The 26,867-nt window shown below is 43.5% G+C and overlaps 2 protein-coding genes across 2 annotated transcripts in view; both read right to left on the minus strand.

Moving 5' to 3' along the window:
• Nucleotides 1-2,942, minus strand: part of tbx15 (T-box transcription factor 15) — a 26,087-nt gene extending 23,145 nt beyond the window's left edge. Inside the window, exon 1 of the mRNA XM_068572618.1 lies at nucleotides 2,750-2,942. Coding sequence (XP_068428719.1) covers nucleotides 2,750-2,942 — 193 coding nt within the window. The remainder of the gene's footprint in view (nucleotides 1-2,749) is intronic.
• Nucleotides 2,943-8,546: 5,604 nt separating this feature from the next.
• Nucleotides 8,547-24,904, minus strand: wars2 (tryptophanyl tRNA synthetase 2, mitochondrial). Its single transcript, XM_068572833.1, has 6 exons — nucleotides 24,794-24,904; nucleotides 13,177-13,437; nucleotides 11,094-11,174; nucleotides 10,635-10,717; nucleotides 10,137-10,255; nucleotides 8,547-9,167 (listed from the first exon to the last, which is right to left on the minus strand). Exons 1-6 carry the CDS (start codon nucleotides 24,896-24,898, stop codon nucleotides 8,719-8,721), a joined length of 1,098 nt encoding a protein of 365 aa, XP_068428934.1. The 5' UTR covers nucleotides 24,899-24,904; the 3' UTR covers nucleotides 8,547-8,718.
• Between the last annotated feature and the right edge of the window lie 1,963 nt (nucleotides 24,905-26,867).

Raw genomic sequence — 26,867 nt, forward strand, 5'->3', positions numbered from 1 at the left:
TGTGACCACTCAGCAGAACGCTGTGGTGAGCCACACACACACACACACACACACACACACACACACACACACACACACACACACACACACACACACACACCCTGTGGTTTCATCTCAAAGAGACTGAAGCTAATTGGTCTGAATTCAATGAGTCGGTGTCGCGGGTCAAAGGTCACGTGACCTCCGTGTTTCAGAACGGAACGGAGCTTTTAATGACGTCATAGGGAGTCGTTTTTATTTAATCAGACGTGGCGCAGGGAAAACTTTTATTTTCTTTAATAAATGAATTTAGCGTTATATTAATTTTAAACATGATTGTTAATTGTGGATCAATTTTCCCTCATAACTTTATTGTTTATTGTTATTTACTTGAACATTGTCTTGAGAGGAGATAATATAGTTTTAGAGCAGAAGATCAAGCTTCATCTTAAATAAAGAAAATAATAAAAAATAATATATGTTGATACAGAAACACTAAATAACTCAGGTGTACATTTTAATAAATTCATCTTTCATCACCTCCAATGTCTCCATCGGAGGTGAAGCAATAAAACAATAAAACATGAGCACGTGATCAGCTGCTTTATGGGTTCGAACCGGAAGTCACGAGCTTCACACCTTAGAGACTGAAGTTCACTTCCTCTCTCTTTACAGGAATAATAAAACGGAGTTGATGAGTGTGATGAAGTCGCAGCAGCTTCATGACGCGGACAGCAGCTCCATCATCCATCATCCATCATCCACCACACCTGCCTCCTGCACGCGCAGTGAACACGTCACGCGCGTCTCTTCATGGGCCTGAGTGAGAATCACGCACGTGGGTTGTTTCACAGAGTCCCGGGTGGATTTAAATGAGCGGGATCCTGGTCAGGACTCAGGGGTTTGTTAGTTCTGTGCGTAATCTGTGCGTAAAAAGGGGGACGCGTCACCTTGTAAACGGCACCGCTTTGGGTCAGGCCTTCATAATAAAATATCAAGTTACACAAGATGCACTTGTACTTGTTCATGCGTGTTTTAAATGGAACATATGACGGAAGCCTGGTTGTTTCTGGAGGTGTTTGTGTCTCTTCTCTGCGCTGAGTGGAGCGTGAGATGGAGCCTCGCGGTGCGCAGGAGACCGCGCGCAGCGGCGCAGACCCGCTGCCCCTCAGCCCGCTGCCCCGCAGCCCGCTGCCCCGCAGCCCGCTGCCCCGCAGCCCGCTGCCCCTCAGCCCGCTGCCCGCGGCCTGTGAGGCTCCTGTTCGGGTCATAGGACCAGAGCTTTGCGCTCACGGACACACAAACCCTAAACACTCTCCCAGACGGAGCAACACACACCTGGAGACGAACAGGACGAGTTGTCGCCTCGAGGCCGAGACGCGATGTTTGGAGAAAATAACACATTTTAATAATGAAGAAGGAACATTTCATGCATCTTCACGAGGATTGTCATTATATAATTATTATTATTATTATTATTATTATTATTATTATTATTATTATTATTATTATTATTATTATTATTACACGTAATGTTTTAACAGAAAACTGAGTTTGACGTCACAAGCAGAAACTAACCGAACAGCAGAAATACTCAGAACCATAAATACTTTATAATATACTGTACTTTATATTATACTATACTTTATATTATACTATACTTTATATTATACTATACTTTATATTACACTAGTCTATATATTATACTATACTTTATATCATACAATACTTTATAATATACTATACTTTATATTACATTATACTTTATAATATACTATACTTTATATGATGCAATATTTAATTTAATTGCATTATCAAATAAACTATATGTTCTGTGCATTAATAACAGTAGAATTATTGCTATTAATGCACATAACCATGTTTACTATAAATTATCAGATGCAATAGTTTATATGATATAACACTATTATAGCATATAAATGAGTATGTACTATAAACTTTTGTATATTATTATAGTAATACATTAGTTTATAAGATATAATACTAGTATAGCATATAAACTATTATATAATAAAAAACTATTGAATTACTATTATAATATAGAATAGTTCATGGTACAAAAATACATAATTCACATTTAAGTTGAGGCAAATTAATTAAATTAAATTGGTAATTTAAAATATTTATTAACTGGTCAGAACATTTTTGGTTCACAATAAATAACTTAATGCATATTTGTTATGAAGATATTAAAGAAACAAACTAAATATTACCATTTATTATATTTAGATTTCTACTCCACGTCAATAAAAACATGTTATAATTAAAACTATATATTATTTATTGTGTTTCACGTCACGCGGAGGTTTAATAATCTCTAAACTAATAAATCATATTTCATTTGAACTGATTTTGCAGGAAAAGATCCTTAAAACACAGAAGAGAGTTTAAAGGTTTAGAAGCTTTTAGAGCAAAGTTATTACAAGTTATTACAAGTTATTCACAGGTTTAACGACCCAAGCAGTCAGACTGTGTTTTATTATGATTATTATTATGATTATTAATATTGTGGCCTCCCTGCTGACAGCAGCTCGTGTGTTTTGTTCTTTTCATCTTTAATAACTTGTTTCGTCTCGGAGCTTCAGTCCTGACTCCTCTGTGAAGTATCCGCGCTACTTTCTCATGACTTTTACTTTAATATTCTGCGTCACATCTCCAGACAGCGGACTCTCCCGCGGCGCGCGCGCGCATGCGGACCTTTCTGATATCGTGTCTGGTTGTGAGCGTGTGTGCGTGTGCGCGCACTGACCCGGGTCCGGGTCCAGGTCCAGGCAGTGCGCCGCGTCCTCTCCGTCTGCGGCCAGGCTCTCCATGGACAGCTGCAGCTCCTTCTCCTCCCAGCCGCGCAGCTTCCGCTTCTTGTTGGAGCCGATCAGCGCTTCCACGGAGAACGCGTGCGCTCTGGAGCTCAGCGCGGCGGCAGAACGCCTCCTCTCACTCATGTCGAGCAGGTCCGCCCGAGCCGGGAGGAGGAGGAGGAGGAGGAGGAGGAAGGGGGGACGGGAAACACGAATAAAAAGTCCTCTCCGTGCGTCCGGCGCGGATCGAGAGAAAAAAAAGCGTTCAAAATGAAGTAAAACAGCGCGCGCGTGAGAGTTCGCGGCAACGGCGCGAGCTCAGCAAAGTGTCCAAAGTAATCCAACTGTGACTAGAAGCGCCGCGTGAGGCTGCGGGCGGCCCGCTGGTCCATCCCGGCTGCGCGTGGGCTCGAGTCCTGCGTGATGCGGTCCGCTCTGCGTGATGCGGTCCGCTTTGCGTGATGCGGTCCGCTCTGCGTGATGCGGTCCGCTCTGCGTGATGCGGTCCGCTCTGCGTGATGCGGTCCGCTCTGCGTGCTTCCTCTCGCGGCTTCTTTTCTCTCTCTGACCCGCGAACAGCTCGCTGATTGATACTCACTTCTGGGGGGGAGGGGTTCTTCTTCTTCTTCTTCTTCTTCTTCTCGTCGTTCAGCGCGGAGGGGGCGGCCCTCACACTCCCTCACTCCCTCACTCTCTCTCTCTTTCTCTCTCTCTCTCTCTCTCTCTCTCTCGCTGTCAAAGAAGCAGCGGTCCAATGGGGCGCGAGGAGAGACAGCGAGACGAAGAGCTTCGTCCAATGGCCGCGGAGGGAGACGCGCGGACGAGGAGCCGTGATGCGACTGAGGAGCGGACTCCACAATGAAGCCTTCAGGGTCTATTTTCTCTCACGGAGGTACATCACAATATGTATACATAATGCTGAAAACACAACAATACAGACTAACACGCTGCTATTGAGTAGTTGAGGGTGTGTGTGTGTGTGTGTGTGTGTGTGTGTGTGTGTGTGTGTGTGTGTGTGTGTGTGTGGGTTGACCTCTGGAGCTCCGCCGTCAGGTCCGCGAGGCCCCTAAAAGCTGCTCCACCTCGGTGCATTGTGGGAGAAGTGTAGAGCCGCAGCTGGACAGGTGTTCTGACCCCAGAGCAGCTGCACGCAAAGAAGAAGAAGAAGAAGAAGAAGAAGAAGAAGAAGAAGAAGAAGAAGAAGAAGAAGAAGAAGAAGAATTCACAACTATAACAATGATGGACGATAAACACATTAACACTAATATTATAAATAGGTGTGTGTGTGTGTGTGTGTGTGTGTGTGTGTGTGTGTGTGTGTGTGTGTGTGTGTGTGTGTGTGTGTGTGTGTGTGTGTGTGTACGTGTATGTTACACAAAACCGTTTTCACTCAACACATTTGATAAACAATAATGAGGCAGAATGATATTAAAATAAGTCACTTTAAACCCATGAGGAGAATTATTCGATTAATTAAAAACAAATGAAACTATTTAATTGAAAACAACATTAATTACTAAATTTAATATTTCTGTTGGAGAAGTAAAAACCAAAATACATAATACTCAAGCAGAGTTATTTCTAATAACAAGTCAATATATAATCACAGCTGATAAATACTAAATATTACAATAGCATGCAGCTAATTAATACTAAATAAGAACATATAATACTGCTAATAAATATGACATATTAAAATAGAATACTGCTTATAGTCATGAAGTAAATATTAAGCCAAAGGCAATTAGATTTAAAAATATTTAAGAAGATTTTTTTCTAATAGCAAGTAAATATATAGAACACTGCTAATAAATACTAAATATTACAATATAATACTGCCAAAGCCAGTTAGATTTATTTACTTCTAAATAATAAATCACACATTGTCTAATAGATAATGTATTCTACTAATATTGACACAATAAATAATACACACTAACAATACACAATAATAATAATAATAATAATAACACATTCAGGTCATTTTGTTGCAAAACTCTTCAAAGATAAAAACGTTTTCTCAGATCTGATCGCTCTGCAGGAAAAGAAACCAGCGAAGAAGAAATCATTATGTTATACATCTTCCTTCAGATTGATGCTTCTAAACAGCATTTTGTTCGTGCGCGTGCGCGCCCCCGTTTTATTGAAACGTGACGAGGAGACAGATTAAACAATATAAAAGTTTGTGTTATTAAAAGTGTAAAAAAACGAAACACTAAACTGAAACAAATGAATTCACGCTGACGCGCTTCACGTTAATGTTGCGCAACTTCAGCTTCTACACAGTGACGTCACTCTGCAGAGATCGATCAGTATTTTACGTTTCAGTTTAAAATTAATCATTTAACATCAACTCATAACGAGGAAGAAATGACGAGTTTGAACATTTATTTATTAACGTACTTTTATTTTAATTCACACAACTACAAACAGGAGATGTTTCTCTTCTCTGACGTTATTTTTGAGATTGTTCAACATGTTGGATGATAATGCGCGTAAACATGTACATATTCTACGTGCACGCGCGGCGCGGGAGGCTCGTCAGCGTCATTAAAAACTAAAAGCACGTGTTTGCAGGTCGCATCCCGACGCAGAGACCTGAGGCCTGCCGGCGAGGCGCGAGGGCTCTGACCTTCCGACCAGAGCACATCCGGGACCTTCAGAGGAGGATTGCGTCATCACAGTCTCTGACGCACGTAACGGTCGTGTTTTAACGGTCATGTCTGAACCCTCACGCGCTCCTCCTGTCACGTTTGTGTCTCTGTGCAAACACAACGACACAACGACACCGCGTGTGTCTTTGGGACCGGACGGACACGCGCAAGGCGCGCGGGAACGCGCCTCGTTAATATTCAATTAGAAAAAAGAAAGCGCGCGTGACCCCACGTGACCCCGAGGAGTAACGCTTCCGGACTGACAGCAGCTCGCGCGCCGGTCAGCACCATCCCGCCTCCAGACACCGCGGAGAGCAAGGTGTGTGTGTGTGTGTGTGTGTGTGTGTGTGTGTGTGTGTGTGTGTGTGTGTGTGTGTGTGTGTGTGTGTGTGTAGCATAACTACAATCAGAGTTTAAATTCTTGCTTCACAGGTCAGAGTTCAACCTCTGCAGCCGCGCGTGCACGACAAGAGGCCGCGTGCTTGTGTTTAATGTCGACAAAGCAGGAAATAAATAATATGTTTATTATGTAAACACATTATTTATTAAAGACCGTTTGAGTTTTCTCGCCGCCTGAAAGGATTTTGGGGTATTATTTTATTAATGCAGATTATAGTAATAACATATAATAATATATAATATTATAATTTTAAAAAGTACTTTAATGAACGTTATATTTTAATGAGACTAAATTTAGGCTGAATGAAAAATAATGAAAATGAAAAATAATGAAAATAAAAGATAACTCCATTCTGTAGATGTTTTGTGTCGTCAGAAACAAATGTTTTGTATTTCATATTATTCTAAATAAACACAATAAACAATAAACAAGTTCACTTCCAGATGATTTACAAACTTTCTGTCTGGACATTCATGACGTCATGAATCCTAAATGAAGTTATGAAATCTAACCATCTACATATTAAATACTGAGAGTTTTTATTCTCCCCTCAGCCCTAAATAATAGAAACAAATAAAGATAAAATGAAATGTTTATGATGAAAACAAATAGTATGAATGTAAAACAAAAGGAAAATAATGTATTATTTATATATATATATATATATATATATATATATATATATATATATATATATATATATATATATTAATAAATAAAATGCTCAGAACAAGTACGTAGAGAAATATAGATTGTAAATGAAGTTGACTTCTTTTTCGGAAATATTTGGATAACTAAAACACACTGACATTAATATTTAAATATGTATTAATTATATAAAGTAATACACGTGACATACATGTTATTAAACTATAAAGTCATAAAGTGTTCTGCAGCAGCACGTGACGTCTGAAGCTTTAGAGCTTTCTATACCTCCATATGAACTACATTTAATAAATGTATTACATTCACTACATGTATTATGTTTAATATATTTACTACATGTCTTATATGAATTATATTTACTAGATGTACTTCATGTACTAGCTCTCTATTAAACTCTTTATCCGCGCGCGTAAAACGGGTCAGTGCTGGTGTCGCGCGCACATTAAACCTCCGTTTGTCACAATGCGGGTCGCAGTGATTTGTGGCCCGCTGCAGCGCGTGTGTGTGTGCGCGTGCGCGAGTGAGCTGCGCGCGCCAACAGGATCCAAACAGGACCAAAAGGGAAGTGAGGAGCGCGAGGAGGAAACACCGACTGCTGCAGGTAAAGACCCGGATGGAGAGAGAGAGAGAGAGAGAGAGAGAGAGAGAGAGAGAGAGAGAACAATGTGATGCAGAACTTGAAAATAAAAGGATATATATATACACATACATATACACATACACATATATATATATATATATATATATATATATATATATATATATATATATATATATATATATATATATATATACACTTTATATTATGAATGTTAATCACAGAAGTGTGAGACTTATTTGCAAATTACAGAATTTATGTATTTCTCATCACATTCATTTTGTTGAAGTGATTTTATTTGGAAATTTTCTCCCTGAGGATCAATAAATAAACTAATAAGTGAACCTGTAATAACACACAGTGTGTTTGTGTGTGTGTGTGTGTGTTTGTGTGTGTGTGTGTGTGTGCGTGTGTGTGTGTTGCATAATTAACACAAACATATGAAGGATTCGTTTGTTTAATATTTCATTTTACCTCCGAACTGATTCACATGTTGATGCCTTATGATGAAGATGAAGAGATGATGATGATAATGATGAAGATGAGTCCTGGAGTTTCCTTGCAGCAGCTGAAGACTCAGATCCACTTCACCTGCAGCGTGGACGGAGGGAGAAGCGCTCAGCTCCCGGCAGCAGCAGAGTCTCCTCCTCCTCTTCTTCATCCTCCTCCTCTTCCTCCTCCTCCTCCTTCTCCTCCTCCTCCTCCTCTCTAGGACCGACACCCTGCTGCTGGAGACCCAGGACGTGTGACGGGGGGCAACAGGAGAACCAGAACCAGGACTGAGAGGACCAGCCTGCCAGACCTGCTGCAGTAGAACGAGAGGTTTTCTGAAGGGACCCTGGTGCTCAGAGGCACTACCTCTTTAGACCACAGGGGGCGCCAGAAACAACATGGACGCCGCTCACAGTTTCTGGTTCAGTTTCAGATCTTTTACACAAAATATAAATAATTTATTTTAAATTGAATAATTCAGGAGTATAAAATAAGCTGCACCTCTACGAGCTGCAACAATAAAGTTATGAACTCATAAACAGACCAATAACTATGATATAAGATAATATATAATAATAAAAAATATTATTCTGCATGATTCACTTTTAAGTTTGAAGAACTTTTACTTGTAACAGAGTACTTATACTATGTGTTAGTACTCGTAACAGAGTATTTATACTGAGTGTTAGTACTCGTAACAGAGTATTTATACTGAGTGTTAGTACTTTAAGACCTGTCAATCATCATTAATGAAGTCTTTCTAAAGCAACTTGTGGTGAATTGAGTTTCCATAAATCCTGTCAGAGGTCACACTCAGAGGTCGAAAAATATGAAAGAAAAATAAAAATGGTAAAATTGGATCAGTTTCAGTTTAATGTTCATGTTTTTTACCCGTCTTGAGCTCCTGTGACTCTGCAGTTAAATAAGGAACAAAGACCTTGGAAAGGAAGAGGATGAGAACGTCATCTTTACTTCTAGCATTTCAAGAAGTTCACACAGAAGAAGAAGTAAATAAATAAGCGTCAGCGTCTTCGTAACGAGAACAACAGTCAATGTTCTTCATGGATGAATCCCGATCAGTCGTCTGGGATAAAGTCTGAAAGCGTCCGCTCAGCAGAACCCGACCCTCCGCCGGACCTCCTGGAGAACCGGGTCCGCCAGCTCGCGGGCCCGGAGGTTCCCCCGAGCCAGAACCGCCTCCAGGTGGGCCGGGTCGCCCCGCAGCCTCAGGATCTCCTCCCTGATGGGGCTCAGCCTCTGGACCACGGCCTCGGTGACCAGCGCCTTGTAGGCCGCCGTGTCCAGGCCCCGGGCGCGCAGCACCGCCTCCTCCACGCCGATGGAGGCGGCGGCGGCGTGGAGGGTCACCAGGTTGGACACGCCGGGCCGCGCCGCCGGGTCGAAGGTCACCTCGGAGGTGAAGTCGGTGACGGCGCGGCGCAGCTTCAGGGCGATGTCGTCGGGCGAGTCGGTGAGGCCGATGGTCGCCATGGCCTGGGGGTCGGACTTGGACATCTTGGCCGAGGGGTCGCGGAGAGACTTGACCTTACGGGTCGAGCCTGAAGGGAGGAAGTCAGACCCAGAGGATTATTACTGGGTCCACACACAGTGTGACCAATGGACTTCCAGGACCTTTCACCACATGTCCATGACTTTTAATCACATTTCTATGACTTTTAAACACATTTCTATGACTTTTAAACACATTTCTATGACTTTTAATCAGATTTCAATGACTTTTAAACACATTTCTATGACTTTTAATCAAATTTCAATGACTTTTAAACACATTTCGATGACTTTTAATCAAATTTCAATGACTTTTAATCAAATTTCAATGACTTTTAATCAAATTTCAATGCCTTTTAATCAGATTTCCATAACTTTTAAACACATTTCCATGACTTTTACCAAAGTTTTTATGACTGTTAACTAAATTCACATCCGTCCCTCGTCCTTTAGAAAGTATTTGGTTTCAAGGCGAGGTGGTGACGAGCAACTGGATTAAGTTAAACAAAGACGAGCGATGTAGATGAGCTCCAGGAGGACATCCCCCCCGTTCCCTCTTTATTATTCTGATGGACGAGGGGATGATTTGTCTTTAATCAGCTGCTCTGCTCACATGACTGACTCTGCTGCTATGAACCTGATAGTCAGTCTGAGCCGTCGCTTCCACAAGAAACCAGAACACGTGAAGCTCAGAGCTCCTGCTGCTCAGCACACGAGCAGGAAGCAGCGCTACGCTGAGGACATATCGATGTTCCTCTGAAGCAGCAACGGTACCTTCACGGTGGAACGCAGGATGAATAAGAGCGCCATGAAGGTCCTTCCTTCCTGCTGCTGTCAGGCTGCACAACAAGCTGAGCTCAACACGTTGTCTCCTGCTGCTGTGATGCTGCCATGTCCCCACTGCAGGACTAATAAAGGAGTGTCTACGTGTGTGTGTGTGTGTGTGTGTGTGTGTGTGTGTGTGTGTGTGTGTGTGTGTGTGTGTGTGTGTGTGTGTGTGTGTGTGTGTGTGCGCTCACTGAGCAGGGCGACGGGTTCAGGGAACAGGTCTCCGTAGCGGTTGTTGAAGATGCGAGCCAGATCCTGAGCCAGCTCCAAATGCTGGACCTGGTCCTCTCCAACGGGGACGTGAGTAGACCTGAGAGACCAGAAGGAGCAACGTGAGGACCTGAGAGACCAGAAGGAGCAACGTGAGGACCTGAGAGAGCAACGTGAAGACCTGAGAGAGCAACTTGAGGACCTGAGAGACAAGAAGGAGCAACGTGAGGACCTGAGGGAGCAACTTGAGGACCTGAGAGAGCAACATGAGGACCTGAGAGAGCAACTTGAGGACCTGAGAGAGCAACTTGAGGACCTGAGAGAGCAACTTGTGGACCTGAGAGAGCAACGTGAGGACCTGAGGGAGCAACGTGAGGACCTGAGAGAGCAACTTGTGGACCTGAGAGAGCAACGTGAGGACCTGAGGGAGCAGAAGGAGCAACGTGAAAGTTGCTTGCAGAGATGCAACATGAACTCACTTGTAGAGGAGGATGTCGGCGGCCTGGAGGACCGGGTACGTGTAGAGACCAACGCTGCCCTCCGTCTTTTGTTTGCTCTTCATCTGAGGAAGAGGAAGACAAGTTGAGATGAAAAACAAGCAAGATTAAAAAATACTGAATTACTCTTTCTTCTCCCCAGAAAGGAACATAAAGGATAATATAGAGTATTAAAGGATAATAAAGGATAATATAGAGTATTAAAGGATAATAAAGGATAATATAGAGTATTAAAGGATAATATAGAGTATTAAAGTATAATAAAGAGTATTAAAGTTGGATGCGTCTGGAGGAAAATAAGTCAAATAATAAGAGTTTTTGTAAAACAAGAACAAAAAACATAAAACAGGCGACATGACTACTCAGGAATACTGATTATTAAACATGATTATTAAACATGATTATTAAACATAATCACGCTCATGAGCGTCGTGAGCTCACCTTCCACTGCGGCAGGTGTCGGAGGCGTGGCATGCTGGTGAGACAGCCGAGGATCCAGGAGAGCTCAGCGTGCTGCGACACCTGCAGGGAAAATACATACAGATATATATATATATATATATATATATATATATATATATATATATATATATATATATATATATATATATATATATATATATATACACACATACACACATATACATATATATATATATACATGTAAAAGATGAGGTATGAAACGGCTTCAGAGGTCATAAAACATTATCTAAGTTATTATGAGTGTTTGGGTTGAAGGTGCAGACGTGTGGCTCCTTTATGTTTGTGTTAATATTCACATTATTTTATGTTTGTTAACTTTCTATGAAGCTGCTGATTTAAATAACGAGATGAAGAGGAAGAGGAAGAAGAACACGAGGAAAAAGAAGCAGTAGGACGAGAAGAAGAAGAGAAAGGAGAGGAAGAAGAGAAAGGAGAGGAAGAGGAGAGGAAAAAGAAGCAGTAGGACGAGAAGAAGAAGAAGAAGAAGAGAAGAAGAAGAAGAGGAGAAAGGAGAGGAAGGAGAGGAAGAGGAGAGAAAGAAGGAGAGGAAAAAGAAAGAAAGGAAGGAGAAGATGGAAAAGAAAGAGAAGAAGGAGGATGAGATGAAGACGAAGAAGAGAAAGGAGGACAAGATGAGGAGGAAGAGGGAGAAGGACATGTGGGAGGAAAGGAAAAATTAGCAGGAGATGAAGAGGAGGGGAAGAAGGAAAGGAAGAAGAACACAGAAGAGGAAACAGAGGAGGAGAGGAAGAAGAAGATCTGTGGTCACACTGAAGGTGATTAGTTGAAGTCATTGATGCTTCTTATTAAAGGAAATGTCAGACATCAGCTAATAAATATGAAGAAACAAAAGCAGATCCTGGAGCTGACGTCTTCATCTGGTTCTGCTTCCAGGACGACATCAATCCTCTCGGTTCATTAAATGAAGCGTGTTCAGCACGAGGTCGTGAGGACGAACGCGTCGCCATGAAGCGGCGAAGCGGTGGACGTTAGCGTTCATGCAGCTAACGCTAACGTAGCTTGTCGCTAGCGCAGCGGCACATCAGCGCCAACACACCGGCTTCCACAAACAGACTCTGGTGTGAGAAACATCCTGCAGACTTCAGGAGACCAGATGACGATGGAGCGCCGAAGATGAAGAGCAATACAAGTCTGACATTTTAAAAACGCCTCTGGAGATATGCTAATGAAGCAATATGCTATCAAGCTGATGCTTTATGACCGTGCAGCAACATCTCCTGCACACATGAAGCTCTCCTCTGGACACATCTGAAGTTACTTTAATCCAAACCGCGAAGCTTCTAAACCTAACCAAGTATTTCAGAAGTATTTGTTGCATGAACTTACATAAATATAAATACTAAATGCTAGTTCCTGTGAAGACGAAGTGAGAAAAGATCTTCTTCATCAGGACTCGTTGGTTTTTCATTGCAGACTTTTTTCTCTCAAAGAAGTGAAGTTTTGTGTTTGTGCTGAGTCGTGTTTTTACACGTGGAAGAGAACATGTGGCATGAAGCTACACGGGAATAAAAATAGGACCGTGTGTGTGTGTGTGTGTGTGTGTGTAGATGGACTGAACTCTTTCTCACACACTTCAACTTCTAAACCCAAGTAAGAAAACACACTGAATGAAAAGAGAATCAAGCAGCTGTTCTCTCTCTCTCTCTCCTCTCTCTCTCTCTCTCTCTCTCTCTCTCTCTCTCTCTCTCTCTCTCTCTCTCTCTCTCTCTCTCTCTCTCTCTCTCTCTCTCTCTCTCTCTCTCTCTCTCTTCTTCTTTCTTCCTGTTTTCTCTCTCTCTCAATCCTCTTCTCTATCTTCTTCTTCTCTCTCATCTTCTTTCTCTCCATCCTGGTTTTCATATTTGGATAATAATCGTCTTGACGTCTTGAAAATCCTGTTGTGGACAAACCGGTCCAGAAAAAAAGAAATCCAGCTTGTAATGAAACACAGCAGACATCCCTCCATCCCTCCTTCCTGCCCTCCATCCCTCCATCCCTCCTTCCTTCCCTCCATCCCTCCTTCCTTCCCTCCCTCCCTGACCTGAGACTGCTGGAAGAGCACGGCCCTCTCGGGGTCGATGCCGCATGCCAGCAGGCTGGCGGCCATGTCCAGGATGTTGGTTCTGAGCCGCTGGGGGTCCTGAGGCTGCGTGACGGAGTGCAGGTCCACGATGCTGTACAGCACCGAGGGGAACCGGTTCTGCAGGCCCACCCAGTTCTCCAGGGCGCCCAGGTAGTTGCCCAGGTGAGGAACGCCGGTGGGCTGGATCCCCGAAAACACTCGTCCACCCGCCGGAGGCTCCTGGAGAAGAAGGGCATCGAGCACATGTTGACCAACGGACCTCCATGACTTCAACCATCATGACTCCTAACCACATTATCATGACTCTTAACCACATTATCATGACTCTTAACCACATTATCATGACTCTTAACCACATTATCATGACTCTTAACCACATTATCATGACTCCTAACCACATTATCATGACTCTTAACCACATTATCATGACTCTTAACCACATTATCATGACTCTTAACCACATTATCATGACTCCTAACCACATTATCATGACTCTTAACCACATTATCATGACTCTTACCACATTATCATGACTCTTAACCACATTATCATGACTCTTAACCACATTATCATGACTCTTAACCACATTATCATGACTCCTAACCACATTATCATGACTCTTACCACATTATCATGACTCTTAACCACATTATCATGACTCTTAAACCACATTATCATGACTCTTAACCACATTATCATGACTCTTAACCACATTATCATGACTCTTAACCACATTATCATGACTCTTAACCACATTATCATGACTCCTAACCACATTATCATGACTCTTAACCACATTATCATGACTCTTAACCACATTATCATGACTCTTAACCACATTATCATGACTTTTCACCATATTTTTATGACTTTTCACCAAATTTTTATGACTTTTTACCGAATTTTTAATGACTTTTAACCACATTCTCAGGACTTTTAACCATTTTGTTTGTTTTTTTAACCAAATTTTTATGACTTTTCAAAGATTTTTGACCATATTTCCATGACTTCAAACCAATTTTTTTGTGTGAAATGTGTGTGTAAACAGTAAAAAGTGATAAAATGTAGTATTTAAACTAACAATGAGGATTCAAAGCATACAGTAAACCTTAAATGACTCAAATGAATGAGAGACAATAGTTTGATTAAAAGAATAAACATTTATATAGATGCCTGTATGTATGCTGCTGATATGTTGAGACTCTTTCTTTTAAAAGCAGATTCATTATTTATAACTAAATGAACGTCATCAACACATGAATATAACAAATTTACAGGACTTTTACACAACTTTTGGGACTTAATTTCAGTTTAAAGGACTTTTTCCAGGCCTGGAAATAACCATTTTCAAATCAGTGCATTTCAAATTCTACATCACGACAAGAAGGAGAAGAAAAAGAAGAAGAGGAACTCGTGTTTGGAGAGAAGAGGCAGAGGTGAGAGCGCCTGCAGAGGCCGACGTGTCCGGTAAACTCTTGGCAGGTTGGTGCAGCCAGCAGCCGCTAACGCCGCGGATAGCACCTCCATCCTCCCCGAACACGTCCAGCGGGAAGAATGCATCGCCCCGCCGGCCAACAGCAACAACCAAAGCAGCCAACAGCCAACTCTCAAGGCCTTTGGGGGGAGGACAGTGAAGGAGGAAGAGGAGGAGGAGGAGGAGGCAGAACCGTAACAACACCGAACCATCACCAGCATTTGGAGCTGGAGCAAGAACAGCAGCTCTGCCTCACACCGCTGGGCAAACGTTGCGTTTGTCTCTCTGCAGAGGCGGTCGGGCCCGACCGCCGCCTCGCTGCCTCTGGCGTCCGGCCCGCTGAACTTGAGCTTTTTAAGAAAAGAAAGAGAAACAACATGGCCCCCGCTGGAAGAGGAGTCTCAACCACCGCTTGTGGCACCGAGCGCCGCATCGTGCAATTACAGGAGCGCCGACAGCCGGTTGGTTACGCAGGAGAGTTGGGAATTTTTTTTTCTTCTTCTATGGTTTTGCAGAAACACACGGAGACGCTCGAGGGCTCGGTGTTTTTGTTGGGCGGCGAGGAAGACAAAGTGTTTGGTGACGCGCCCGCCCACCGAGCAGGACGGTTCAGTTCCCGGCAGAGGTGACGCGCTGTGGCCCGACCACCGGGGGGCTCCACCTCACAGGTGACGAGGTGGTGGTTAGAGGAGGGGGGGAGTGACCACCAGGGGCGACTCCTCTGGTTGTATAGAAGTCTATGCTTCATGTGTTAAAGCTGCATTTTCTCTCCTGACCACCACGGGTGACTCCTCTGGTTGTATAGAAGTCTATGCTTCATGTGTTAGAGCTGTATTCTCTCTCCTGACCACCAGGGGCGACTTCTCTGGTTGTATAGAAGTCTATGCTTCATGTGTTAAAGCTGCATTCTCTCTCCTGACCACCACGGGTGACTCCTCTGGTTGTATAGAAGTCATGCTTTAGGGGCGGGGCTGCAAGTTGATTGACAGGTCGACACCAGAGACGTCTCTACGTCGCTCCTCCTCAGTCCAGATAAGGTCATTTCTGATTATTGGGTGCAAAAACCACAACATGGCGTCAACTCAAGGCTTCATAACATCGGACCACAAACTCAGGCCGCGAATGTCCGGCACCAAAAAGCCTCACGGCGATCTATGCGACCGTTGTTGAGACTTTATGGAGCTTGATGATTATGTAACAATCGTTTAATCTCCTTCAAAGTAAAAACGACCCTCAACTCTCTCCGGCGAGGTAAAGTTAGCTTCAGCTTGACGTGAGGCGCGTTGACGGCTCGTAAACAGCAACAGCTGGACGGGCGAGCGCTATCGCCCTCACATCTGACCGCCGATCCCTCGAGTGCATCTCCACCGATCATTAAAACCCAGAGGCTTTTTTTTCAGTTTTTTTCCTGGAGAGGATATCCTCTGCGGAGAAATCGTCTATCTTGACAGCGAGCCGAGCGACGCCACATTCGATCCCACTGAGGGGGACGCCCGAGATCAGATAGCAGCCGCTCTCCCGGCCCAGAGCTCCAATAACAACCGCTCTGAGGCCAGCGTAGAGTTAAAAGGTCCACAAGGTCTCCATCTACTGGCCCGGGGGAGCCGGTCGCTGCCCGGTGAGAGAGAGAGAGAGAGAAAGAGAGAGAGAGAGAGAGAGAGAGAGAGAGAGAGAGGCAGGAAGGAACTGGGTGCTTATGTCATTACCGACGGGGTAATAGCACTGGAGTGCCATTGATGCTGAGAGCCTCTTAAGAGGTGTCAGGGTTGATTTGGGTGTGGATGGAGGAGGATGGAGGAGGGTGGAGGTGGGGGGGGTTCCCCTCCCTGGAGTCTGGCTCATGTGTGTTCTCACCTCGAGCTGACACACCAAACGCATGTTCCCCCCTCTGCGGCGCCCCCCGGGGGAAGCCATTAGCTCACGCAGACATGGTAATGGTGTCATTTGAGCCAATCGAGTGTCAAATGAGAGTCAACGCCGCGGCTAACGCAGCCACCGGGCAATCGCGCGACTACGCATGCACGCACGCCGCCGCCGCCGCCTTCAGGCCCGACACCTCTCCACGCTGCATGTTTGAAAAAGAGACTGCAGTAAATCCAGCGCGGCGACGATGACAGAGGAGACAGCGAACGGTGTAAAGCCATTAAACGGTCGGTCATGAACACGGCACTCGGGTCATAAATATATTATCGTCCCGCAGACTTTGGCCACAGGCCGCCATTTTATGATGAAAAAAAACGTGCGAGAGAAATAGTTTCAACATTCAAAATACGTGTTTCTCTTCCTGTGTTGAGAGGTTTCACATTCAAAACAACCTGAAACGTCAATATGTTAAATTATAGCGATGTACGGGTCTGCAGCGCTGGCAGGAAGCCGTTTGTCACTGAACACTGACTTCCTGTTGCCAGTAGGTGGCGCTGTGACGTGTCGCCGTGCATTTCATGAAGCGCGCTGAGTTTGGGGCAAATTTGAGCAAATCCAGAGTTACATGAGCTTGTTTAATGGAAATTCATGTAAAATGGCCGCCACGACGCTGCTGTTCCTTTAAATGTAAAACTTGATAACTTTTAATCAATCAGGTGATTACAAGTAGTAGTAGTAGTACAGTCAGCAGTAGTAGTCAGTACTAGTACTAGTAGAGGCAGTAGGAGTAGAGGCAGTAGTAGTAGTAGTAGTAGTAGTAGTAGTAGTAGTAGTAGTAGTACAGCAGGAGAAGAGTCAGCAGCAGTAGAGTCAGTAGTAGTAGTAGTAGTAGTACCAGTAGTAGTAGAGTCAGTAGTAGTAGTACAGTAGTAGTAGAGTCAGTAGTAGTAGTAGTAGTAGTAGTACAGCAGGAGAAGAGTCAGCAGCAGTAGAGTCAGTAGTAGAGTTGAAGTAGTAGTAGTAGTAGTAGTAGTAGTAGTAGTACTAGTAGTAATAGAGTCAGTAGTAGTACTAGTAGTAGTACTAGTAGTAGTAGAGTCAGTAGTAGTGCTAGTAGTAGTAGTAGTAGTAGTAGTAGTAGTAGTAGTAGAGTAGTAGTAGAGAAACATTGGAGCTCAATGGAAACTGTTTTCTTCTTGGACTGAACCAGTTACACTCGTTCTTTCCCTCATGAGTCCGACTCTTGACAGACGTTTTCATTACATCATCGACACGGTGACGAAAGCTTCATCCACGTCGGCCATATGCTGAACACATTACACACACGTGTGTGTGTGTGTGTGTGTGTGTGTGTGTGTGTGTGTGTGTGACATTAACACCAACAAGCGAGAAGGTTATGTACACTACACACAAAAAACGCCATGTTTTCACGCTCGCAGCACTTTTCCGGGAATACGTGTTCATTTGTCTGCGCATGTGTGTGTGTGTGTGTGTGTGTGTGTGTGTGTGTGTGTGTGTGTGTGTGTGGTGATCTCCGGGGGGGACGGAGGTCGTGTGCAAACATGTTGCTACATCAACACGAGTTAAGCTAAGTTAAGATGTCCGCCCACCAGGAATGAGACGCTGACGTTAGAGGACGACGCTGGAGGAGAGAAAACGAGACGGCAGACGTCCTCTTCTTCCTCTTCCTCCTCTTCCTCCTCCTCACACAGTTTCAGAGGCAATCAGCTTCCAAGATTCCAATGAAACAACGTTTCCCGCTTCTTTTCTCTTCCTGTAACACGTTGTTGTGGGAACTGAACGACAAACGTTGGATTCATCGCATCCGATGACAGAAAGGAAACTAAAACATCCGCCATCTTTTCTTCTTCCTCCTCAAACGAGAGAAGTCCCGCCCCTTTTGGTGACCCCGATGCGACTTTTTGCCCTTTTTCACGATGAAATATGTAATTTACAGCACGTTTCAAACAGGACCAAAAAGACGAGCGTGGACTGAAGCCTCCATCCCGACGCCGCTCCGTGTTATTACTCACGGCCATGTTGTTTTTTTTCTCCTTTCTCCCCCTCGTTGAGCTTGAACTTCTCTCCTCAGATCCGTCCCGGGTCGATGTTCAGGCCTCATACATCACACCAGAACCCGGCGTCCCGTAGTGGGCCACTGACATCTCTCTCACTACGGGGCTGATGAGCCGTAGGGGTGGAGACGCCTCGCGACGGGCACCGCCATTTTTAAACCAGCGCCAATTTCAACACATCTCGGGGAAAAAAAAAAAAAGACGCCCGGGCCGCGCGCCCACGCCGAGAGCGACACCATCGGCTCTTTGTGGGCCGGGCCGGGGCTCCGGATCCGGACCCCTTAAAGGCCGCGATGCTGTCGACCAGACGGAGGGGGGTTCACTTCCTCCACACACTGGGTCCAGTGTTCCTCTGGCGTACCCCATGAACACCGGGCCGCACCTGGACGCCCCGACTCCTCTTCATCTCGCTCTTCCTCCTCACTTTGGGAGCTGTTAACGCCGGCGACCAGCAGGGCTGCACCTCAGTGAGGTATCGAGAAGGAAATGGGGTTCAGTGTATTACCCCCCCGCCCGCCCCTTTATCCCTTAAAGGCATGTGTGTGTGTTTAGCCACAGCGTGAAACAAAGTGCGTCGACCACAGAGAAAACAAGAAAACACTAAAGGACGCAGGAGAAAGGAAGGAGGAGGCGATGGAGAGGCAGTGTGGTAATAATATATATCTATATATAAATAAACAAGAATAAAAGTGTGACTATAGCCCAGTCAAGACTCTTTCCCCTCCTCCTCCTCTTCCTCCCCGCCGGCCTCTGGAAGGGGAGCGGAGGCTGAAAGGGCCCCGAAAAAGGAGCGTTTGATTAAATCTGCGGTTGACGTGTGGGACAGGTGAGATTGATGAGGTTCCTCTGAGCTTCACACTGTGCGGAGAGCGAGGGGAACGGGAACAGAACGCCGCAGTGTGGCGGGCCAGGGCTCGGGGCCCGCTCGCGCCGTGGGGTCCCTTCTGCCTGATTAATGGGACTGGAGGCCCTTCAAAAAACAGCACACTGCCCCCGCAGACAGGGCTCCACCACGCCGATCCAAAAATAACCATGCATGGAGGAGGAGGGAGGGGGCTCCAGCTCCTAACGGGCTGCAGGCTTCCATCCTCGAGACAGGAAGCTTTAACGAGCGCTCTGCTTTATGAGAAGTGACAAACACCGACAACCGACACCGAGCGGACTCTGGTGTCGCGTTACCGCCGACGCAACGAGACGCTGGAGCCACGGGGACGTCGCACCGAACGTTAAAACATCTCGTAAAAAAGATCCACTTTGAAGACGCGCTCCTGACGCGGCGACGGGTTGAACACCCGGAAGCAACAAGAACAACTCTGAATGTGTCCAACCCGAGCTGGAAAGTGTTGTCTCGCACGTGTTTGTGAATAAAGTTTTGTAGTTTTTGTAAAAACAGGGTTCACACAGATTCTGACTGATTGGACTTCCATGACTTTTAACCGCATTTTCATGACTTTTAACGATATTTTCATAAATTTGAACACAATTTTCATGAATTTTAACCACATTTTATGATTTTTTACCAAATTTCCATGACTGTAAACCAAGTTTTCATGACTTTTCACCAAATTAGGTGAGAAATTATGGAAAAGTCTTCTTTTTCATGACTTTAAACCAAATGTTCATGATCAAACATTGTGTGAAATGTGTGTGTAAACAGTAAAAAGTGATAAAATGTAGTATTTAAACTAACAATGAGGATTCAAAGCATACAGTAAACCTTAAATGACTCAAATGAATGAGAGACAATAGTTTGATTAAAAGAATAAACATTTATACAGATGCCTGTATGTATGCTGCTGATATGTTGAGCCTCTTTCTTTTAAAAGCAGATTCATTATTTAAATTAATGTCATTAATAAATGAATATAACACATTTACAGGACTTTAACACAACTTTGGGGATTTAATTTTTTTCAAGGACTTTTCCAGGCCTGTAAATAACCGTGTTAAAACTCCATGCCTCTTCCAGGTTCTCCATGAGTGTATGAACTTAGTGTAAAAGCCCTTCATGTCATGATCGTGCTGCATGGCGTCACCAGCTCAGCAGCTGCAGCCGCGTTGAACTCTGTTAAGATAAACACGTTCATGCCAGAGCTACTTGTTTCCTTCCAAATTGTTCCAAATAGTTTCATTAGACCACTTCCTCCTCCTCCTCCTCCTCCTCCTCCTCCTCCTCCTCCTCCTCCTCCTCCTCCTCTTCTTTCTGTGTCGACGTGTGCGTTTTTTAATTTCGCTCGCGGGAAACAACCGTCTGACAGGAGCGCCGACGACGAACCCCAAAAGAAACACGCTGGAGAAAAAAAAAAGTTAAGTTGCAACGCAGCACAAAAAATATAATAATAATACTAAATTAAACGGCACAAGCACTTCATAAATTCATCAATATGTAATTACGGGGCTCCGGCAGCTCGTCTCTGAAGAGTCCGGTCATTTCCTCCCGCGGCGTCAGAGACACGCCGCCAGAAACTTTTAGTGCGTTTTAATTAAAAGTGCAGCGGGGATCAGTGGCACGGCCTTTAGACGGATTCTGTAATTCCACCACGCCACAAGGAAAATGTTGACATGTGGGATGGTTTCCTCTGGCGTAACGGTGCCGGGCGGCTACGGCAGACCCGGTTACTCGGGACCGGCTGCCGAGAGTTAGCGGGGCTTTTTCTGACAGTTGAAAATAAATAGCGGCCGTTAATGAACGTCCTCAAAGGGGGCGGCCATGTTTCCTCTCTCCCTCGCTCCCATGCGGCGGGAGCAGCGCTAATGCTTTTAGCCGACACCCGAGTGAGTGGATTTGGAGGCCGAGAGGCCAATTAGAAGCACTTCCTGTTTCCTGGAGCCCGAGGGCCGACGTGACGGAGATCAGCACTGAATGAATCACGAGCTAAACTAATTAACTCCGGTTTCATTCATTTATGCCAGTTAATTAATCAAAAAATGTTTCTTTTCTTTTAACAAATACCGATTCAGATACCCGAGCTGGTGCTTTACGTAACATGTTTTAACACCAGTGAATGGAAACACTGCAAAAAAAGGTTGTTTTAATTTGAGAATAGTTGTAATCAAAGCAAATACTGAAGTTAAAGCACAAGAAAAAAAATACATTATTCATGCCTTATTTTTTTTACTTGTTCTTTTTTATACAGATTTTGGGAAATAGTTCATTGTAATTAAATATTTTTTTCGATTGAAAAAAATCAGAAGTTTTGATGGTGTATTTTAAGCTGCTTTGAGTTATTGTTATGAAGTTAAAACACTTCATAATTCCCTCAATAACATCGGTTGTTCTTCAAACAACAGGATTCATTAAAGTGTATTTAACACATCAAGATGAAATAATAATTGACCTTTGCTTAATTGTCATTTTTACTGAATAGACCTTGAACGCATCTTCGGGTAAATTCAATGCAACCGTTAGCCGTTAGCTTGGTTATTTAGCCAAACAGGATTGCGTTGTCTTTCGGCTACTAACAGCTAACGGCTAACATTAGCTCTTTTTTTTTTTAGCCAAACAGGACTGCGGTGTCCTCCGGCTGCTAGCAGCTAGCGGCTACCGTTAGCTAGCTCTCCTCCGGCCAATTACAACACTGATTTGTTTTTCACAACGTTGCACGAGCGAGTTTAAACTCCGGGTTTGTAGCAGGATGAACGACTTTCTGAGAGTTTTGGACGACAAACGTCGGCTGAGAACAAAAAGAAACACAAAATGCATCTCCTGCTGTAGCAACGTGACACCCGCTGGACTTCAACAAGTTAACTCAAGAAACAACAAACTGTGAACTGAATTCAGAAAACATCATTTAAGACGTGATCCCCAAAGATTTGAGGACATTCAGCTGCGGTTCATTTTTTGTTATTATGAACACAAATAAAGGAACATGTTGTGTTTTCCAGCAGCGGCTTGAAGGTGTGAGGAATTCATGACTCCATGAAAACCACATCTTTTAATCTGCTGTGTCATTTTCATCCACATTGGATTTCATGAGCGGACATTAACAGCTAATTTAAACCACAAGTGACGAGATTTAAAAAGCAAACACACACAAACTTCTTTTCAACGTCCGAGTCAAATGTCGCACTTCATCTTTTGTGTCAGTCCGTTGAGGTTCAGCGACGTTTTATTATTATTTATTATTATTTTTCAAACACGATTTTCCAGCGACTGGAATTGACGCACATCACACCTTCGGGGCATTGTGAGCTCGCCGGTGTTTCGCGCTCGCACACTGGAGAAAAAAATGTAAAACAAATGAAAAGCAACACTTCATTTGTGATGTTATTGCTGGTGATGAAGCTCTGCTGTGATGCTTTTCGACCCCCCTCTCTGTCGTCGCACACCTCTCCGGCCTCTCCAGAGGCCTCGCCTTAACACAACACACACTGTGAACGTGCGTACTGTATTACAGCTCGTCCATCAACCAGCACAACGCAGCTTTTGGACAGACGGGTGAAGGTTTTTTTTATTTTTTAACTGCACCGTAATGCAAGAACGGCTCAATAATTAGCACCGTTGTTGTACCTGAAACACGGCGGTTATTCTTACACGGGCCGGGGGACTCGTTGTTTGACTTAACACCCCATTTGCTTCTCCGAGGCCGAGAGAGGAAAACTCTCCGCTGAGTTATAGGCACCTTTAAAAAAAGAAAAGAAGTGCTACCGAGGATATGATGTCACACGCCAGACGAGGAGAGGAAACTATAGCGAATAAACTCAAGATGGACGAGGAGAGAGAACGTCACGAATGAAAGCTGCCACTGAATAATCCTAATAAAGAAATAGTTTAAAAGGTGCGATTTAAATTCAAGTTGGAACCATAAAAAATAAAATAAAAGGTCCTTAATAACAAATGAAACTCTTTTGTGGTTTTCCAGACAACTTAAATAATCAATGCATCATGTTGAATTCATGCGATGACATGTTGTAATTGTTTTCACGGAGAAACACGTTTTTGCTTCAACTTCAGCTTCTGATTTCCTCCATTTCCCAGAATGCCGTTCCCCAGGGGATAGGGGCGTAACCCCGTCTGCTTTCATCTGTACCCGAAAGGAAGGGGAACCCTTCACTCGTTGCGGTTTTAAGTCTCAGAACTGCTTTCTGCTTCAAATACCAAAACTTCCTGCAACAACTCAGCAGTATTCTCCACATGGAGGTACGAGGACGATAGCAGACGCCTAAAAATAACACTTATCCGTTGCAAAGAAGTGCTGAACGTTGACTTCCTCCCAGAAGAAATGAAGAGGATTGAATTCTTGCACTCAGCTGCTGACAGTCGACGGCACAGAAAAGGTCAAAACTCCAGCGACCCTTTTAGTTAAAGGAATACAAACTATTGTTTAAAACAAAACATTGTGTCTGAGATGGGATCATCATGAAACACAATAAAGACAATTAAATAGAAAAGGTAAGAAGCAAACATACATTTAAACACCAACTAACTGTGTTAAAGCTGCATTCTCTCTCCTGACCACCAGGGGGCGACTCCTCTGGTTGTATAGAAGTCTATACTTCATGTGTTGAAGCTGCATTCTCTCTCCTGACCACCAGGGGGCGACTCCTCTGGTTGTATAGAAGTCTATATAAGTGACTCTACTTCTCTCTTGATGTATTCCCTCAGTAAACATTGTAAACATGAGTTTATGTCTCAATCTCTAGTTTCCAGTCTTCTTCTATACAGCATGATTAGTACATTATTACAACAGACCATAAAGCAGGGGACGCTTTAGGGGCGGGGCTACGAGGTGATTGACAGGTCGACACCAAATATACGGTCAATACCTTTCATCGATTGTCAAAAACAAAACATGGCGACACTGAAATCGGCAAATTTAAGACTACAATACTCCAAAGACAAAAAAAGAGGCAGTCGTGGTATAAAAAAAAAAGTACAATAGTTACCTCTGAGGTGTAGTACAGTGAAGAGTACATCTACCTTTGAGATGCAGTAAAGTAAAAAGTACAACATCTACCCCTTACATGCAGTACAGTAGAAAGTAAAATATCTATACGATAGTCAGAGTTGTATGTACGTATATAACTACACTGTTCATATAAACGCTGACCACATCGCATCTTAATTACACTCAGAGCCACAACACAACGTCGGTGACGTTTCAGCGTTTTGTGTCGCCGCGGACACACGAGACTTGACTGTGAACAAGAAGTTTACACCGACCTGGTTTCCGGAACTGGACCCAGAGGACAGGAATCTGTGAGGGGAAGTAAACTTGTGAATGCATCGCTGGAGATGTTTGAAGCTAGTTCGCACGGGGAGCGCCATCTTGGATTGCGACATCACACTACGGCGGCTCTGAAGGGACAAAAGTGCGAGAGTCGCGTTTCAGCCGTTCGTCGTGTTGTGAAATGAATATAAAGATTATTATAGTGTGCTGTTATGTTGTTATTGGAAGATGAATAGGGAAGTATTGTTGTTTTTATTCACCACTGTGAACTGAATCCAACAGTTATGTGCAGTAAAGTTATTCTTAAAAAGTTTAATGTTCATTAGGATACAACTCATTAACAATAAATCCAAAAGTCATAATAGGGGTCATTAAGGAGACCTAAATGTGTATTATTATAATTGTTATCATTATTATTACTATTTGTATATATATTAATAATAATTAATATTAAAGATAAATAGTCCAGTTTTGAAATATAACAACATATGTATGTTTACATTCAGTGCTGTATTTAATTACTATTTAGCCCTTAAAAAGCACCCATAATAATTGTGTTTATTTATATTACTTTAATTACATTATGCTGCTATTATTTTCATACATTTAATTAAGCAAAATATTTAATTTAGTACTTTAACTTATATTGGTGTAAACTATACTATTTCTACTTTTACTTGAGTTAAAGATATACTTCTTCCATCACTTTAGGAAACTTATTTAAAATTATCATGAAGTTATAAAATATTCCAATATATTTTCAAAACTTCAGATCAGATTGTCGTAATTGTAAAAGCAAGTTTTCACAAACAAACAATTCATGTTGTGTTGATGCTTAAGATATATAATATAAAGAGAAAATAAGTATTGTAAATCAAGAAACATTGATGTGGAAAAGAGGAACATTACAATGAATGAGAAGAAATACTGTGGAAATATTTGCAAATTGCTTTTTGATGAGGAAAAGGTTCTCGGTCCAAAGCGTGAACAGAACATTCAGAGACTGAATCCAAACGGCTTTAATGGAACGTGACGAGGAAGCAGCAGCTCGCGGCCTTTTGGACGAAGAAGAGCTGCAGACGGGAAGAAGCTGGCGTGAGGGCCGGTCCTGATGGAGGAGGGGGGGGGGGGGGGCGCTGCACCAACAACAACAACAACAACACAGAGTTCAATGTACACTGAAGGGGACGACAAACGAGGACGAGCAAACATTTGCTTTTGTTTACTCGTAACGTCTTTCCAGAAAACTCCTTTTCATCTGAGAGGAACTCCGTCTGTCCTCAAGCGACGTCTGCAGCTTCATCTAGAGCATCAATCTCAGACGTCCCACAAAAACAATGTAATAAATAATAATAACAATAATAATCATGACCCAGGAAGTAGAAAGGCCACAAAAACACACACAGAGCAAGAAGGTCAGTGGTGATTTGACGCCAAACAGCAAAATATTTCTTGAAGTTTTCTTGAAGCTAACAAATTTGTGTTGTTGCCAAAACCCTAAATAAGTATTTTAAGATCTTTTCCTGAACCTTTTGGTTGTTTAACCTCCTGAAGGTTTCTTCCTTTTTTACCTGTAAAAGTCCCCGGACAGGGATGTCGTGTGTGTGTGCAGATTGTAAAGACCTGCAGGGCAAATTTTGTATTCGAGATTTTGGGCTGAACTAAAAAAAAAAATATTAAATTGAGTGTAAATTCACACGTGTTGCTGGATTTTGTAGGAAAATCGACTAAAAAATATGCAGCGCACCAACGTAGCGCAACACAAAAACATAGCGTAGCGCAACAATCTAGCCTAGCACACTAACGTAATAATTATAATAGTGCAATAATTTCATTTAATGCCTGAAAAAACTGCGCTGCAGTGAGCCAGCTGCTCGGCCTGCACGTCTGCACTCGTGCACCTTGTGCCAGAGGAAGACGTGCACGTGGCCGCTCCCCCTCTCCCACCCGCGCATGTACACGGGCTACAGAAATGTGTCGGACATGTGCGGTTTCCTCGTCGTCTGAGGCCTCCATGTTAATTGGGTGGTGTTGTGTCTGGGCCAAGTGAACTTTCCCAGGCAGCCG

This window comes from Clinocottus analis, unplaced genomic scaffold (assembly GCF_023055335.1).
Source record: "Clinocottus analis isolate CAN_PGR_092001 unplaced genomic scaffold, fCliAna1.0.p SCAF_12, whole genome shotgun sequence".
Taxonomy (NCBI): domain Eukaryota; kingdom Metazoa; phylum Chordata; class Actinopteri; order Perciformes; family Cottidae; genus Clinocottus; species Clinocottus analis.

Bases quoted from the DNA above. Each gene is read 5' to 3' on its own strand.
- wars2 (XM_068572833.1), bottom strand. From the start codon at position 24,898: ATGGCGCTCCCCGTGCGAACTAGCTTCAAACATCTCCAGCGATGCATT. The intron at 13,438-24,793 runs GTCGGTGTAAAC...CTTCTTCTCCAG, and splicing joins GGTCCAGTTCCGGAAACCAG to GAGCCTCCGGCGGGTGGACG. The intron at 9,168-10,136 runs GTGAGCGCACAC...TCCTCCCTTCAG, and splicing joins TGAACCCGTCGCCCTGCTCA to GCTCGACCCGTAAGGTCAAG.